General features: G+C 29.9%; 1 protein-coding gene across 1 annotated transcript; it reads left to right on the top strand.

Annotated features, from left to right (window-relative positions):
• Window positions 1–2,215: 2,215 nt before the first annotated feature.
• On the top strand, window positions 2,216–2,548 carry LOC119663024 (craniofacial development protein 2-like). Its single transcript, XM_038072685.1, has one exon. It carries the CDS (start codon window positions 2,216–2,218, stop codon window positions 2,546–2,548), a length of 333 nt encoding a protein of 110 aa, XP_037928613.1.
• Window positions 2,549–15,139: the final 12,591 nt, after the last annotated feature.

Here is a 15,139-nt window from a genome sequence, read left to right as displayed (position 1 = left end):
AATTAATTATATACACATGAAAGAAAAATTTTATATAAATATTTTGCAAAAATTTTTTAAAATCATATTCTAACTAGACAATTGAATAACGACAACTGCCTAGAAAAGAATTTTATCAAAACCAACAAAAGAGAAATATAAACTAGTTAATTATATATAATAAGTAAGAAACAATAATTAAAATAATTAGTAATACTAAAAACAATTATTAAAATGCCAAAGCAAGCAAATATATTTCATAGCATGATAAAACAAAGTAACGTTACAATAATAATTTTTTCAAACAAAATTTTAAATATTTTTCAAACAATTTAAAACCACTTGCTTTAAAACAAAGGCAAAATGTGACTATATGTTTAATATATTTAAAATATTATTAATATAAACAGTATATTTGATCAATATTAACTAAATCCAAGTAATATGTTATTTAACGTTATACAATTGTAATTACATATTTATATACAAGTAAATAAATGAACAAAGTTACAAATAACCTTAATACTTACTTATTTCTTAAATAATTTTTGCAGTATATGCGTGAAGATAGAGTCAACCAGAGAATATCTTTTATAGAATGGAAACTCCGCCTACCTCGATCAAAACTAAGAGAAATTACTTAAGAAAATTCATTTTTTATAACAATTTTGTCACACGTATTAAATAAGTGTGATTACACCACACCTATGCCACTTTTACGCTCTTTCATGCTCTTTCAGGGCTGCTGCATAACTTCTTTTCAACTACTTACTGTACAAGATTTTATTTAATCAGATATATAACACTTCGTTCAATAATGTGTGTGACTAACTAATTAAAACACATTTTTTTGCCAAAATTCGTTTTTATTCATCAACATAGTTAGGGAGATACAATCATTCCAACGCTTTTGCAATCTTTCGATACCGCCTTTGTAAAACGATTTTTCTTTGCCTTCAAAATAGACGTTAGTTTCGGCGATTACTTCATCATTTGAGCCAAATCTCTTACCACGAAGCATCTTTTTGAGGTCTGCGAAGAGCCAGTAGTCGCTGAGGGCCAGATCTGTAGAATACGGTGGGTGCGGCAGCAATTCGTAGCTCAATTCGTTCAATTTTGTCATCGTTTTCATCAACTTGTGACACGGTGCATTGTCTTGGTGGAACAAAACTGTTTTCTTCGTCTTTGAAACGCTCCAATAACGCTATATAATAGTCGCTGTTGATGGTCTTCCCCTTCTGGAGATAGTCGATGAATATTATTCCATGCGCATCCCAAAATACAGACGTCATAACCTTGACAGCCAACTGCTGCGTCTTTGGTCGCTTTGGGCGGCTTTCACCGGCTGCATGCCACTCAGCGGACTGCCGATTTGACTCTGGAGTGAAATGGTGAATCCATGTTTCATCCATCCTGATGTACCGACTCAAAAACTCCGACTTTTTGCGCGTAAACATGTCCAAACAGCTCTTTGAATCATCATCGGTGTGAGCAAACGCCTAAATCCAAACAAAATATTGCAAAAACAAAGCAAGACCTAAACAATAAGATAAACCCGGAAAATTTGAAAATCGCTAATATCTACGAAAGAAAGAACGGCATCATTGTTATAGAGGCAGAAAGTGATTCCGAGCGTGCAAAAATAAAATCTAGAAGGCGCTATGAGCGAGAATTATGAAGTAAAAGTCCCAAACTCTATTAATCCACGATTTACTATCTCTAGAATCAGTTTTAAATATAACGAACAGGAACATATCGAAAAATTGCGAAAACAAAATCAGTGCCTCTCTGATTGTGAACTAAAACTAGCAAAACTTTATGAAATAAAACGAGAGAGTAAAATATTCTACAACGCAATATTTGAAACGGACTCGAATACTTTTACAAAAGCTATGGAAGCAGAAAAGCTAAACATTGGCTGGGAAAAGTGTAAAATTGACGATGGAACGGATTTAATGATATGTTACAAGTGCCAGGGCTTCAAACATAGAGCGCCTTATTGCAGGTTCGACGAATGTTACCGTTAATACCATCAAAGACATCGTACTCGCGATTGCAATGAGGAGCCGGTTAATAAATGAATAAATTGTATACGTGCAAATAAGAAGCTAGGCTTGGGCCTTGACGAAAATCATGCAGTGCTTGACAAAAACTGTCCCGTGTATCTCAAAACACTTGAACAGAAGAAAAAGAAAATCGGATACTAGCAGTAGCACTACAAGAAACAATTAAGCAAATGGAAAAGTCCAAAGTTGATGTGCTAGCGGTTCAAGAAGTACGATGGCAAGGATGTGGTGAAATTGAATGCAATGATACAAAATTCCGTTTTAGTGGTGACGCTGAAAGGTCTGGTAGGTCTGGGACTGGTTTTCTGCTTAACAAGCGAGTGGAAAAATCGTTTTTGGGCTTCAGATCAATAAATGACAGAATATGTGTAATCTCCCTTAAAGGAATGTTTAGCAAATTTACACTGATAAATGCCTATGCTCCAACAGAAGATGCAGATGATATCGCTAAAGAGACCTTTTATGCAGACTTTGACGAGACAAGCACGAATCAACATGTGTAAAGACAAAGATGGGGAACTACTAGTAGAAAAAGAGGGCATTATCAAAAGATGACAGGAACATTTTCAAGAACTTTTCTACATTGGTTCGGAAAGTAATAACCTATCCTAAACAGACTTAGCTTCAAGTACAGAACAAGAACCTGAATCCACTCTTGACGAATTTACAGACGCAATAAAGCAAATGAAAAACGGAAAATCACCTGGTGAAGATAGTATATCAGCAGAGCTCATTAAACATTGCGGAGAAAGCTCAAAAATGGAGCTGTTTACATTAATCAAGCGTGTCTGGGCTGAAGAAAGTCTGCTGGAAGCGTGGCTCACTAGCGTAGTAGTACCACTGCACAAGGAAGGTGACAAACTAGATTGTAATAACTACCGAGGCATAACGTTGTTAAGCACATGTTACAAAATTTTTACATGCATTTTAAACAAGCGACTAAAGAATGCAGCGGAGGAAATATTAGGTGAATACCAAGGGGGCTTCAGACCGAATCGTTCAACGACCGATCAAATATTCCTGCTTAAACATAACCTGGAAATGAGTTTTGAGTTCAATGCATTAGTGCATATGCTTTTCATCGACTTCAATCAAGCATTTGACAGCATTGATAGAAAAATGATACAGAAAGCTTTACAGTCACTCGGGATCAATCAGAAGCTCATAAAACTAATAATGATTACACTGTGCAATACGACTGGAAAAGTGATAGTGCAAGACAGTCTAACAGATGCCTTCGAATTTAAAAGTGGAGTGAAGCAAGGTGACTCTCTTTCAACTACCATTTTCAACCTAGTCCTTCACGATGCTATTAAGTCACTGGTAGCAACAGGGAACATATTCAACAAAACATCACCGACCATTGCCTACGCAGATGACATAGCTATCTTAAGCAGATCACTTTACTATATGAAAGAAAAGTTCGTCGACTTACAACTCAGAGCTAAGATAGTTGGGCTAAACATTAATGAGAACAAAACAAAATATATGAGGATTGGAAGAAACATGCACATCTGAGTTTTAGAGCCTCTTCAAGTTGGTGAGTTCACGTTTGAAGAAGTTGAAAGCACCAAATACTTAGGTGTCCTTATTAATAAAAACAATGAAATCAGTGTTAGTATACAAGACAGAATTGTAGTAGCAAACAGAAGTTATTACGGACACGCGAAAATCTTCAAATCTAAAATCGTGACCAGAAGTGGCAATCGTCCGCCCGGTATTATGCTACGGGGCCGAAACGAGGACTCTAACGATAGCAGATGAAAACCAAATTAGAACATTCGAAAGAAAGGTGCTGAGAAAGATTTATGGTCCCATTCGCCTGAATCAAGAAGAATTTCGTCGGCGTACGAATGCTAAGCTACTACAACTTTGTGATGGTGAAGATGTGGTGAAGTTCGCAAAGTCACAACGCTTAAGATGGTTAGGACACGTCATGAGAATGCCGGACGATAGACCACAAATGCGAATACTCCATTTCACGCCGTATAATGACCGCAGCAGAGGTAGATCACATATAAGGTAATTGATCACTGTAATTTGTAAACAAATGGTCGGATTAACATATGATTTTGACAGTAAGCCTAAAAAGGTTGTCACTTTCGAAAAAAAATATATATTTAGTATTTGTGCCGCCATCTATGTGTCAGTCACATACATAATTGAACGAAGTATTAAATATTCATAAATGAATATAAGCATACATTACATATACTTTGAATATTATTAAATTAAATGGATTTATTTACAATAACATATAATTATGCAAAAAGTTTTTTTGATTGTAATTGAGTATGTTACACAATTATTTATACAATTTTCTTAGCTATTTATATATTTTTGATGTGCGGAAAATAGTTCAGAAGGGTTTCATATAAAAGTTGAAAGCAATTAAAATCTATTTTAGCTTGAAATCGAAAAAATATCTTTTGAAATTGAATTCAGTATAATATCATGGTTATAATGTTTTTCATTTAAATATCTTTTTGGAGTTTAAATATTTGTAAATTGGGTATATTATATAATGAAATTTAAGGTTATATGACATTAATATATACACTTTATATACTAATGCATGCAGCATTAAATTCACATATCTATGCAAATAAATTGTATACAGAAAAATAGAAATCATTAATTTTTATAATAGTAATTCAGTGTTAGACATATCAAAAGTCATATTATAATTTATTTTACTTATTTTCAGAAATAAATAACTGAGTATATAGCATTGTTCACTTCAAGAAATATAATATTCCAAAATTTATTTAATATATATTGGTTTTCGTTAGAAATTGTAGAAAATTATTTCGAAATTATATAAATTTTTAAACAAACGCAATAAATACTAATTTTATTGCTTGCACGGTCACTCCATTGTGGTGAATGCATTTTTAAAGTAGAGCATTGACTAAGAAATTTTCATTCTTATTAATTCGTAAACCGAATTTTGTAGACAGTACCGAATAGATAGTTGATGCGTGAGGGTGCGCACGCACGTCAACGAGCGTTGTTCAATTTCTGCCTACAAAATTTCATTTTATGATTTCGTAAAACGAATTTTGTAGTCAGTACCGAATATATCGTTGTTGCGCAGGGCTGTGCGCGCACATCGTTAATTTTTGTGGTGAGTATTATTAATAAACATATTGAGGTAATTAATTAAATGTTATATTTTTTTTTATTTTATGTATTATTAGTTTTGGGGAAATTTTCTTAATACTTATACCAAAAGTTGTGTTGTAAATTAATTACTTCTAACTTTTTTGATGTTTTTAAAAAATTTATTTTTGAAAACATTCCAATATTCTTTTATAGCAAATAAATTCAAACAACATGAAATAAAATATATTAGTATTCTTTTTTTAGAGACACATCTAAGTTTCGTATAACTCATATAAAATTTTTTCGTTATCTTTTATGTATTTAAAAAATATACAGTTAACTCATTTATTTATATATAAATTTAATTTTTATTATAAAATACACTTGATACAATTCATACAATACTCAAACGGTTATAGTTAGATAAATAAGAAAATATAGAATAAACATGTTTATAATAAACATAAATATTAAAAATGTAGCATTTTAAAATACTTAAATACAGTAGTTGTAAAACATAAAACAACGATACTGATGGTATTTCTTATTATTATTTGCACAGTACTGAATATTAATACACGAATACGAAAATATACTAACACAATGCCACGCCATCTACAAAACATTAATTTATTAATTATATACACTAGTATTTTTAAATCATAATTGTTATTATTTACTTACTTTATTATTATTTGAAAAAAATTTATAATTAAATCACTTTGATAATTTTTTGCTTTATACTTTTTCTAATATTGGGCGCAAATTAGTTTTACTACTTTTTAACAATCATTTGCGCGGTAATTGTTTTTTAAATATAGCGCAGTGCAATCAAATTTTTTGTCAAGAAATCAAAACAGAGAACCAAAATTATGCGCCCTGTTGCACTCATTGCTCATAAAATTTTTCTTATGAGTAACTTATGTAGTGATGTGTCGAACGTGTTGATAAATGGCTAAATGTGTGCAGTGCAAAAAATCCCAAAAAATCTCCCATTTGGTTTAGCATCAACTTAGCCTGACTCGCACACGTCCTAAGCCTAACTTGCACACGACCTATATATCAATGGTCGTAGAAAAAATTCTAGTTTTTTATTTAAATAATATCTTGAATACAGCAAGTTTAATAAAAATTTGACGCTAACTATTTTGACAGTAAATTTCCTAAATATGTATATCAAATAATACTATTGGCAGTGCAGACCCAAGTTAATTTATTTTTAAATTAATTTTATCAAATTTTTTAATCAAACAAGGTATGTAATATTATATATGTAAATTATTTCATTCGAGTTCGGTTATGTGTTTTAAAAAAGATATATTTATTAATGGGTAGAATTCGCTTCTAACCCTCTTAAAACCGTACAAAAGAATGAAAACTTAAAACTAACTTAAAACTAAAAATGAAAACTTCAATGTTCTGCTCGGGCGCCAATTATTTCATTCGTGTTCGGTTATATGTTTTAAAAAAGATATATTTATTAATGGGTAGAATTCGTTTCTAACCCTCTTAAAACCGTACAAAAGAATGAAAACTTAAAACTAACTTAAAACTAAAAATGAAAACTTCAACGTTCTACATATTACAATATTTACTTTAAAACGCTTAGCCGACAAAATCCAACAAAGTGAGCGATGCTCTTGCTTTTATATTCAAATGATCTGAGCTTACAAATAAAGCTTTTTACTCAAAGCTTGCTCAGATCGTAATTTAAATTCTACTTGTTCTCTATATTTTCTCTTACAAAATAACTTTCTGTTTTATACTTAACCCTACAAAGTGGGAGCATGCGATAACACCCCTCTTTCTTAAAGAGAAACGTCCCGTTTCTTTAGATGAGATAAAGTAGCTGCTCTTATGCGGTGGCTGTCTATTGTTTTTTCCTTTTTGAAGTTGCTTGCTGATTTATTTGGTGGTTGATTTTTGCAATGGTTTCATCGGGTTGTTTACGTTTGTGTGTTTTGAAGAATTTTGTTTACGTCTAGGTTTTGAAAAATTTGTTTACGTCTGGACTGTTTTATGTGTCTGCTCAGTTTATGACTGTCGTGCACGATGATGATGATTGTTTCCAAGAGTGTTGCTGCTGAGGTAATAAAGCGTTGCGTTGATCTTGAAATTATGTTTCGGTTTTTCAAGTTTAAATTCTTCATTATGATTTACAATATATTTTATTATCTTAAAATTTTGGATGGTTCATCTTTACATGATTATTAATTACAATTGTTTTTCGTTTAATTTAGATATGTAATATGTATTACTATTAAATCTGAGTTTTGTAAAATTTTGAATCATTTTTTCATACTGAATAGAGCTTTAAATATTAATGAGTTGGTAACTACTAAAACTTAATTAGTAGTTACAATCATTTGTTTTTTAAAATGTTTAGTAAGCTTATAATTTTTTTATGGTAAAGATATTTAAATATTTGACCATATATTCGGTCAGTCGTAGTTATTATATCTATTTTAAAATTTGACAAAGATTTGTTTATTAGTAAATGATAACTAGTACTATGAAAGAAATTTATAAACGGATCGTTAAGCTCCGTTTATTAGGCACAATATCTAAGTGGTTCGTTACTATGTTTTCTTCAAAATGACAAACTAAGATTTAAGTATTTATGTGCTATAATTGGAAGTTAAAAATTTAATAAACGTTACAGTTCTGTGAATTAAGTGAAGAAAAAGAAATATATTAATTTTTATATAATTTTAAATTAGCTTTTAAAAATACTTCATTAAATAATTTTCGGAATCTCTGTCAGATTCATATTATATATATTTGTTACTAACATTAGTTAATTTAAACATTAATTAATTTAAATAAAAAAAAATTATTGTTTCATATCAGTGCCCCCCTCTTTCTTAAGAATTGGGGCCTCGCCAATTGGTGTGTTTTTTTATATTTTATTTTCTTTTAGTATGTTAAAATAATATGTTGTTATGTCTGTTGGTTATACATTTTTCAGTTTTATTGTGTGATTGACTATATGTAAATGATTTCTTAGTTTTATTCGTGTGGGAAGTTGTGTATTCAAGAATGCGCTTAAATTTATGGTCAAATATAAAATATATAGTATTTATTTGTATCGCATAATTATTCTAATTAAGATATTTTTATTAGTTATAATGGGATTCTTGAGAATGTAGTGTCACCAATATATGTCTTTGCTGTATTAGGTTCAGGAAGTTTTAATAATGTAATAAATAATTTGTTTTTTATATGTTTATATGTTTTCGTATATGGGTCATTCTTTTACAAACCGGACACCTTTTTGACCTCATCACCTCCGATTTGGCTGAAATTTTTTTTATGAGCTCCTTTCATAAAATAAGAAGACCCGTATCTCGGGAAAGAATTTTGTAATTTTTTTCCTAGGAGATATGGACCCATGGGGTTTTGAGAATTGGCATTGTAGACACATTTTCAAATGGATGGCTATATCTCAAGTTCTATAAAAGGTAGAAACTTGAAATTTATTGCGTTTTAAAGATAATTGGTTGAGCTTTTAAGAAATTGTTTAAACAATTAAGATTGTTTATATTTAAGTACTAATATTAACCGTTAAATTTCAAAAAAAAAGATATCTCTAAAGGGTACACAACATTTTTCATTTTTTATATTTTATTTAGATTCAGTTTTAAATTTTACTAAGAAATAAAAATTTTCATGATAGTATCGATTTTTATAAATTTTTAAAATTTTTTTTTTCTCATAAAACACATCAAACACATGCGTGCTATATTTACATTGAATGAATTTTCAAAAAATATACTACAAGTATTCTTATATAATATTTTTGATTTCAATTAGTAATAAAATTGTACATAAAACTCAAAAATTTCAGGACGATATTGTCGTTGGAACTACTTTTAAAAAATTTATTTATCCTTCACATCACTCCAAACACATACACACGATTTTTCAGTAAAAAAAAACAGAGGAATACGTCACACAAATTTTTCATTTTTACTTTTAATTAGGCGAAATGTTGTGTGCCATTTCTCAACATCAAAAGACTATGAAGCTGAAGAAAATAAGATTAAACACCGTTTCGAAGCAGCTACATCAGTTAAAGGCACATTAAAATATCACTGCTTTATTCCTAATTCGAAAACGATATTAATGGCAAAAATATTTTCTTCTGCAGACATTACAGATTATGTATCAATAATGAAATGATTATTAATAAAATCAATACAAAAACTTAAAAAAAATATTTTGTTTATAGTTCTTTACAGTTTATCTCTATATAGAATTGTTTACAGTTTATTTCCTATAACAATTCGTACCTGCTTAAAGAATTTTTTCAACTGTGTAATTATGTGCTGCAGTTATACAGGTAGTTCAGCTAGTGTGGAACTAATTAATTTTTAAACTGATCAATATAAGAAAAAGTTCATAAAACGGTTTAATTATGTTAAAATTTATAATTTAAAAATAGAGATGATGCGGAACTAATTTAAAATGTGAATATTGTGTCACTTTTCTTGGAAAATTGATTCAAGGGTATTATGGTGCGTATGAGTAACATGAAGGACACTTGATAAATTAATTTTTTTAAATTACTTCTGGAAGCAATATCACACTGGAAATATTTATTTTCGAAGAAGAATTTATTGTTTAATCGGAATTAAAAGTAAAAATGAAAAATTTGTGTGACGTATTCCTCTGTTTTTTTTACTGAAAAATCGTGTGTATGTGTTTGGAGTGATGTGAAGGATAAATAAATTTTTTAAAAGTAGTTCCAACGACAATATCGTCCTGAAATTTTTGAGTTTTATGTACAATTTTATTACTAATTGAAATCAGAAATATTATATAAGAATATTTGTAGTATATTTTTTGAAAATTCATTCAATGTAAATATAGCACGCATGTGTTTGATGTGTTTTATGAGAAAAAAAAAATTTTAAAAATTTATAAAACTCGATGCTATCATGAAAATTTTTATTTTTTAGTAAAATTTAAAACTGAATCTAAATAAAATATAAAAAATGAGAAATGTTGTGTAGCCTTTTGAGATATCTTTTTTTTTGAAATTTAACGGTTAATATTAGTACTTAAATATAAACAATCTTAATTGTTTAAACAATTTCTTAAAAGCTCAACCAATTATCTTTAAAACGCAATAAATTTCAAGTTTCTACCTTTTATAGAACTTGAGATATAGCCATTTGAAAATGTGTCTACAATGCCAATTCTCAAAACCCCATGGGTCCATATCTCCTAGGAAAAAATTACAAAATTTTTTCCCGAGATACGGGTCTTCTTATTTTATGAAAGGAGCTCATAAAAAAAATTTCAGCCAAATCGGAGGTGATGAGGTCAAAAATGTGTCCGGTTTGTAAAAGAATGACCCATATGCATTTTGTTCTATTTCCAACTCATAATTGTTAACAATATAGCTTAATGATTCTTAACACTAATATGTGTTGTTTTTGTTAAAATTTTATTTAATTCTAATTTAAATTTAATTCATTTTGTTCTCCTCTCGTAACATTTTTATTAAAATTGTTCATGTAGTTATTGCTTTTTTTTTTCAAAATAAAATTTATATGTACATATTGTTTGTTATTAGTACACAATAATTAATATTTTAAACATATAAGGTTTTCTTTTTCCATTATAAAATAATTTCTAACTATTTGTACACAAACAGTACATGCTTAGTAGTTGTTTTTTTTTTTTAAATTTTGTTTTTACAAAAATATTGTACCTTTGAATAAAAAAAAAAAATTTTATATTCAACCTTCTATATGATTTAAATATGATTATCATTTTAAATCATAATAATATTATGTGTTACTTATAAATTATTTAATTTTACATTTTACATTCTTTCATATAATATACATATGCATTTCAATGTATGTAACTCAATGCAGTATCTAGCATATAATGTACTGCATTTCTTATTTTTACATTTAATTAATGTTCATATCTATATATAACATATCTAACAATTTTTTTAATAATTCTCTTACATTATTTCTGTAATTATATATATATAATGTGAGAACAATTTCTCATTTTGAACAGTCTATATATATAGTATTTTGTTTATATATATAGTATATTTCTTCTCTTTCTTTTATATGTTTTGTCTTTACATATTCAAAAAAAAATTTTCTTTTTTTTTTTTTTAAAATAGTTAAATAATGCACGTTGTTTACTTTAATTGCTACTTCATATGACATATAGGTATATTGCTCTTAAAGTATTATCATGCATTTAATTACTAAACAAAGCTTCGTTTAGTAATTTCCTTCCGTAACAATACCATAACAGCCTTGGTACCTATGTTCGGAAGTATTTTTTACTTATCTATTTGTGCATGTTTATGCACAAATTATCTATTTGCAATGCTTAACATGTATGTAATAATTAATAATTCTAATTTTAAGATATTGGCCGTTTTTTTTTTTATTTTCACCTCATCTTTGTACAGGGCGTCCCCTTACATTCGCTTCTCTGTAGATCTGTAGTTAAAAAAAAACGTATTAAATTAAAAAAAAATTTTTTTATCTTTAATAATATTTCAAGTAATGGCTTTATTGCGCCGGCCATCTGTAACTCACTCAGGTTTAAAATAATTTCATGATTACCAATCGTAACCAGTTCCAAAAATGCAAACTTCCATCTATAATGTACTGAAAAGAAAATGGAAAAAATAAAAATAAAAAACACTAAACAACTAGACCGTGGGTTGGGTATTTCGACTCCCACTACTGCCATCGGCCTGTAGTGCCGAATCATCCCGTGCCGGGTATTTCTTTATCACCGAACGAATGCTCGGAAAAGACCTAAACGGTGGCGCGTTAGTGGTCCCATTCTGTGAAATTTTTACCCGAATTCCGCCTTGTCTTTTGCATAGTATGAATACAATCACTGATAATCCAATGATTATTCCTATTGAAATGACCCCTAATGATGTTGTAGCTACTCTATGGTAGTGTAACTCCTGTATTTTATTGATGTTTTCTTGTTGATTCAACACCACTTCCTCGAATGTAGGAATCCGTTCCGTACTCAGTGTTTTCTCAAACATCGGAATTACCTACACTTGTTCCCATCGCAACACCTTATTCTCAAACATCTTTGTCTGTATGGTTACAGAACAATTCGAAAAATTTACGATATAGTGACCGGTCAATGTCACATTCTTCTTTTCACATGTGTTTGTTAGGGTATCGTTTCGTCCATTTATTATTATAATCATACTACCACTGAGCTCTATTATTGAGCTGCGGTTCATCATTATTGATTGGCAATGCCCCCTGAACAGACAGTGTTTACTCCTTTCCAGTTCAAATAATGACTGACCCTCCCTGAACGTATACGTTAAGTTATTTGCTTCTACAATTGTTTCCGGTTCTGCTACTATTTGGAGCTGTTGCTCATTGGGTATCGGTACTACCAATACTTTGTCCACCGTCATGAACTGCGACGGTACTTTAATTATCACGCTTAACTCCCCGTTATCCCAGTTAGTAGCTCCGGTTCTAATTCCTTGCAATTTTTCCAAGTTAATTTGTAATTTTTCTGATTCTGTTGCCGTGAGGATTTCTGGTAGAAACAAACCCCTTTTTGCCGTCGCTAAAGTTGTTGCTAGCTGTTGTACTTTTCCTTTGAATATATTTAGGCGGAAAAGTAAGGCAATCGTGAGGTCTTCTTGGACCCGCTGCCTGTTACTCTCTCCTATCTCTATCAACTATTATTTTCCTGTCTGCCTCCAAAGCATGCTTTAAGGAATTAATTGATTTGTTAAATACATCGTTAATCAGCACCTGCTGATTTGTATTTTTAATGAGATTGTGATTATTGCTATCAATTACCCTTAAATGCTCGTCGATGTTCTGACGGTCGTCATCCGTCATAGTTCCATACAGCCAATTTTGAAGATTACCCACACCATTAAACAATCCTCTTCTCTGCCTTGTTTCTACCAGATTATTAATGGTCCTTTCTATCGATTCCATTTCTTCTTCTGCAATAGAAGTGTAGCTGTTTACTTCCATGTGGCCTAGAATTTGTTTAAAATGGTCAAGTAGCGCATGTAACCCATGCACATTCACCATGTGAATTATATAATCGTATTTACTAACGATTCTCACACGTCCCATGTTCATTTCCGCATATCCTAAATCGCTACTCAAACGTTGAATCGTCAAATTAACTAAACCTCCGTGTAGCTTTAATGAAATTACCAACCAAATCAGGAACCACTGCAAATTAGAATCCTCTCATTAAACCAGGGAAACAGTCTGAACATTTATTATCTATAGAAAAACTACCCATCACCAACCCGGGTTCAACTAGCAATACCCTAGCAATACCCTATGTGAGTGCTGAGTTCGGACAACCACAAAAAATCGTCTGCAAGAAAATGCACTCTTACAGTTTGTAACAAATTTGACAAACATTTTCAAAATTATTAAATAGAAAAAAAAATTTTATTTATTTTATTTATTTATTATTTATTTTTATTTATTTTATTTATTATTATTATTCCCCGAAACCAAGAAAATTTTATGTATCTTCCCTATACATTATTTTTAAACCGTATTCATCATATGATGCTATTAACAATTTCAACAACTTTGCGAATTTAGCAAAATAAATTATACAACTATGGGAAAACCCAATAAAAACTATTCTTTGATTCTTGTCGAAAACCTAATTCTGCTTTATATAGAGTAAGTTTCAAGTGCTTAGTCTATAACCAATAAGCAATACTCAATAAGTTAAAGTGCTTATTGAATATTACAAGAATTAAGGCTTTTCAAATATCCATAAAATAAAAACCCAAAGTAACTAGGTCATATATTGGATTTTTGCGTCAAGTTTAGGTATATAGGACGAGTTCAAAATTTGAACTGGAGAGTGTAAAAAAGTGAAAAGTTAAACGTTGTAACGTTAATATATATTGATAATAAATGCAGTCAGTGTGTTTGTTTTATAAAAAATCATAAAAAGGTGTATTATTTATTGAGTGGCTCGAAGGACCAGGACATCATTTACCAACTAAAAAAAAAATACACAACATTAATTAATGTTATGAGTTAAATAATTAGTTCATTTAAATTTACGTTTTGCAATTTCTCTGTGAAATACGTGTAATATTTTTATTTGTGTACGATTTTAGTTGATCGTATATTTTCCTAAAAATTAGAATTTCTCAAAATGATTCTAATCGGTGGGTATATTTGGAGAACAAATTGAAACTCCTGAAACTCTTTGAAATATTCAAACAGAACATTGAGTCTCGCTGATAATTTATTCTAGTTGCCCACTTGCAACCTAGTTTTATTCGCCTCGTTGCGAACAAGAAAGGCGCCTCGCTGCGCTAGGAAAAACCAAACATAACTATATCTATCCAAACTCTTTACCAATATATAAAAAGCTTAATAAACAAATCAATATTAAACCTAACAAGCAATTAAATCAACTAAAGTTAAAATAGCTGTGAAGTGCACCTTATAACAACAATTAAACAACAAAAAAAAAAATAAATCTAAAAATCGGCAGGTAAAGCCAGTGTGAGTTGTTGATAAACGCGCTGATACACTGCAAAATAAAGTTTTCCGAATAATTTTATTAAATTTAAAATTAAATTATAAAGGCAGCAGCTGAGTATGATTCAAACCGTGGTGAAATCAGATAGGAATGGCGCCGTAAAAATGGTCGATCATCCGCAAGTTCTATCGATTGCGAATGTTAAGAATTGTATATGAACAATCATGTACTAGAATATTAAATATCAAAACCTATGGAAAACTATAAAAAACGCAATAATACTATGTGTGTAATTTTCATTAAAATCTAAGACATTAAGTTTATATATTATAGACCATAAATGAATGAAATGAACAAAAATTACGTGTTTTATTTTATTACTGAGAGTATGAAAGTGTTTTGAACAATTTGAAGTTCTATCGCACGCAATCAAGTACTGCAATCAAGTACTGTGATGGCAAATCTGATTG

This window comes from Teleopsis dalmanni, unplaced genomic scaffold (genome assembly GCF_002237135.1).
Source record: "Teleopsis dalmanni isolate 2A unplaced genomic scaffold, ASM223713v2 unscaffolded_contig_0086, whole genome shotgun sequence".
NCBI lineage: Eukaryota > Metazoa > Arthropoda > Insecta > Diptera > Diopsidae > Teleopsis > Teleopsis dalmanni.
Note: the sequence above shows the minus strand (reverse complement) of the source record. Positions and strands in the feature narration are given on the sequence as shown.

What these genes read in the sequence shown, in the direction of transcription:
- LOC119663024 (XM_038072685.1), top strand. Translation starts at nt 2,216, where the DNA reads ATGGAAAAGTCCAAAGTTGATGTGCTAGCGGTTCAAGAAGTACGATGG.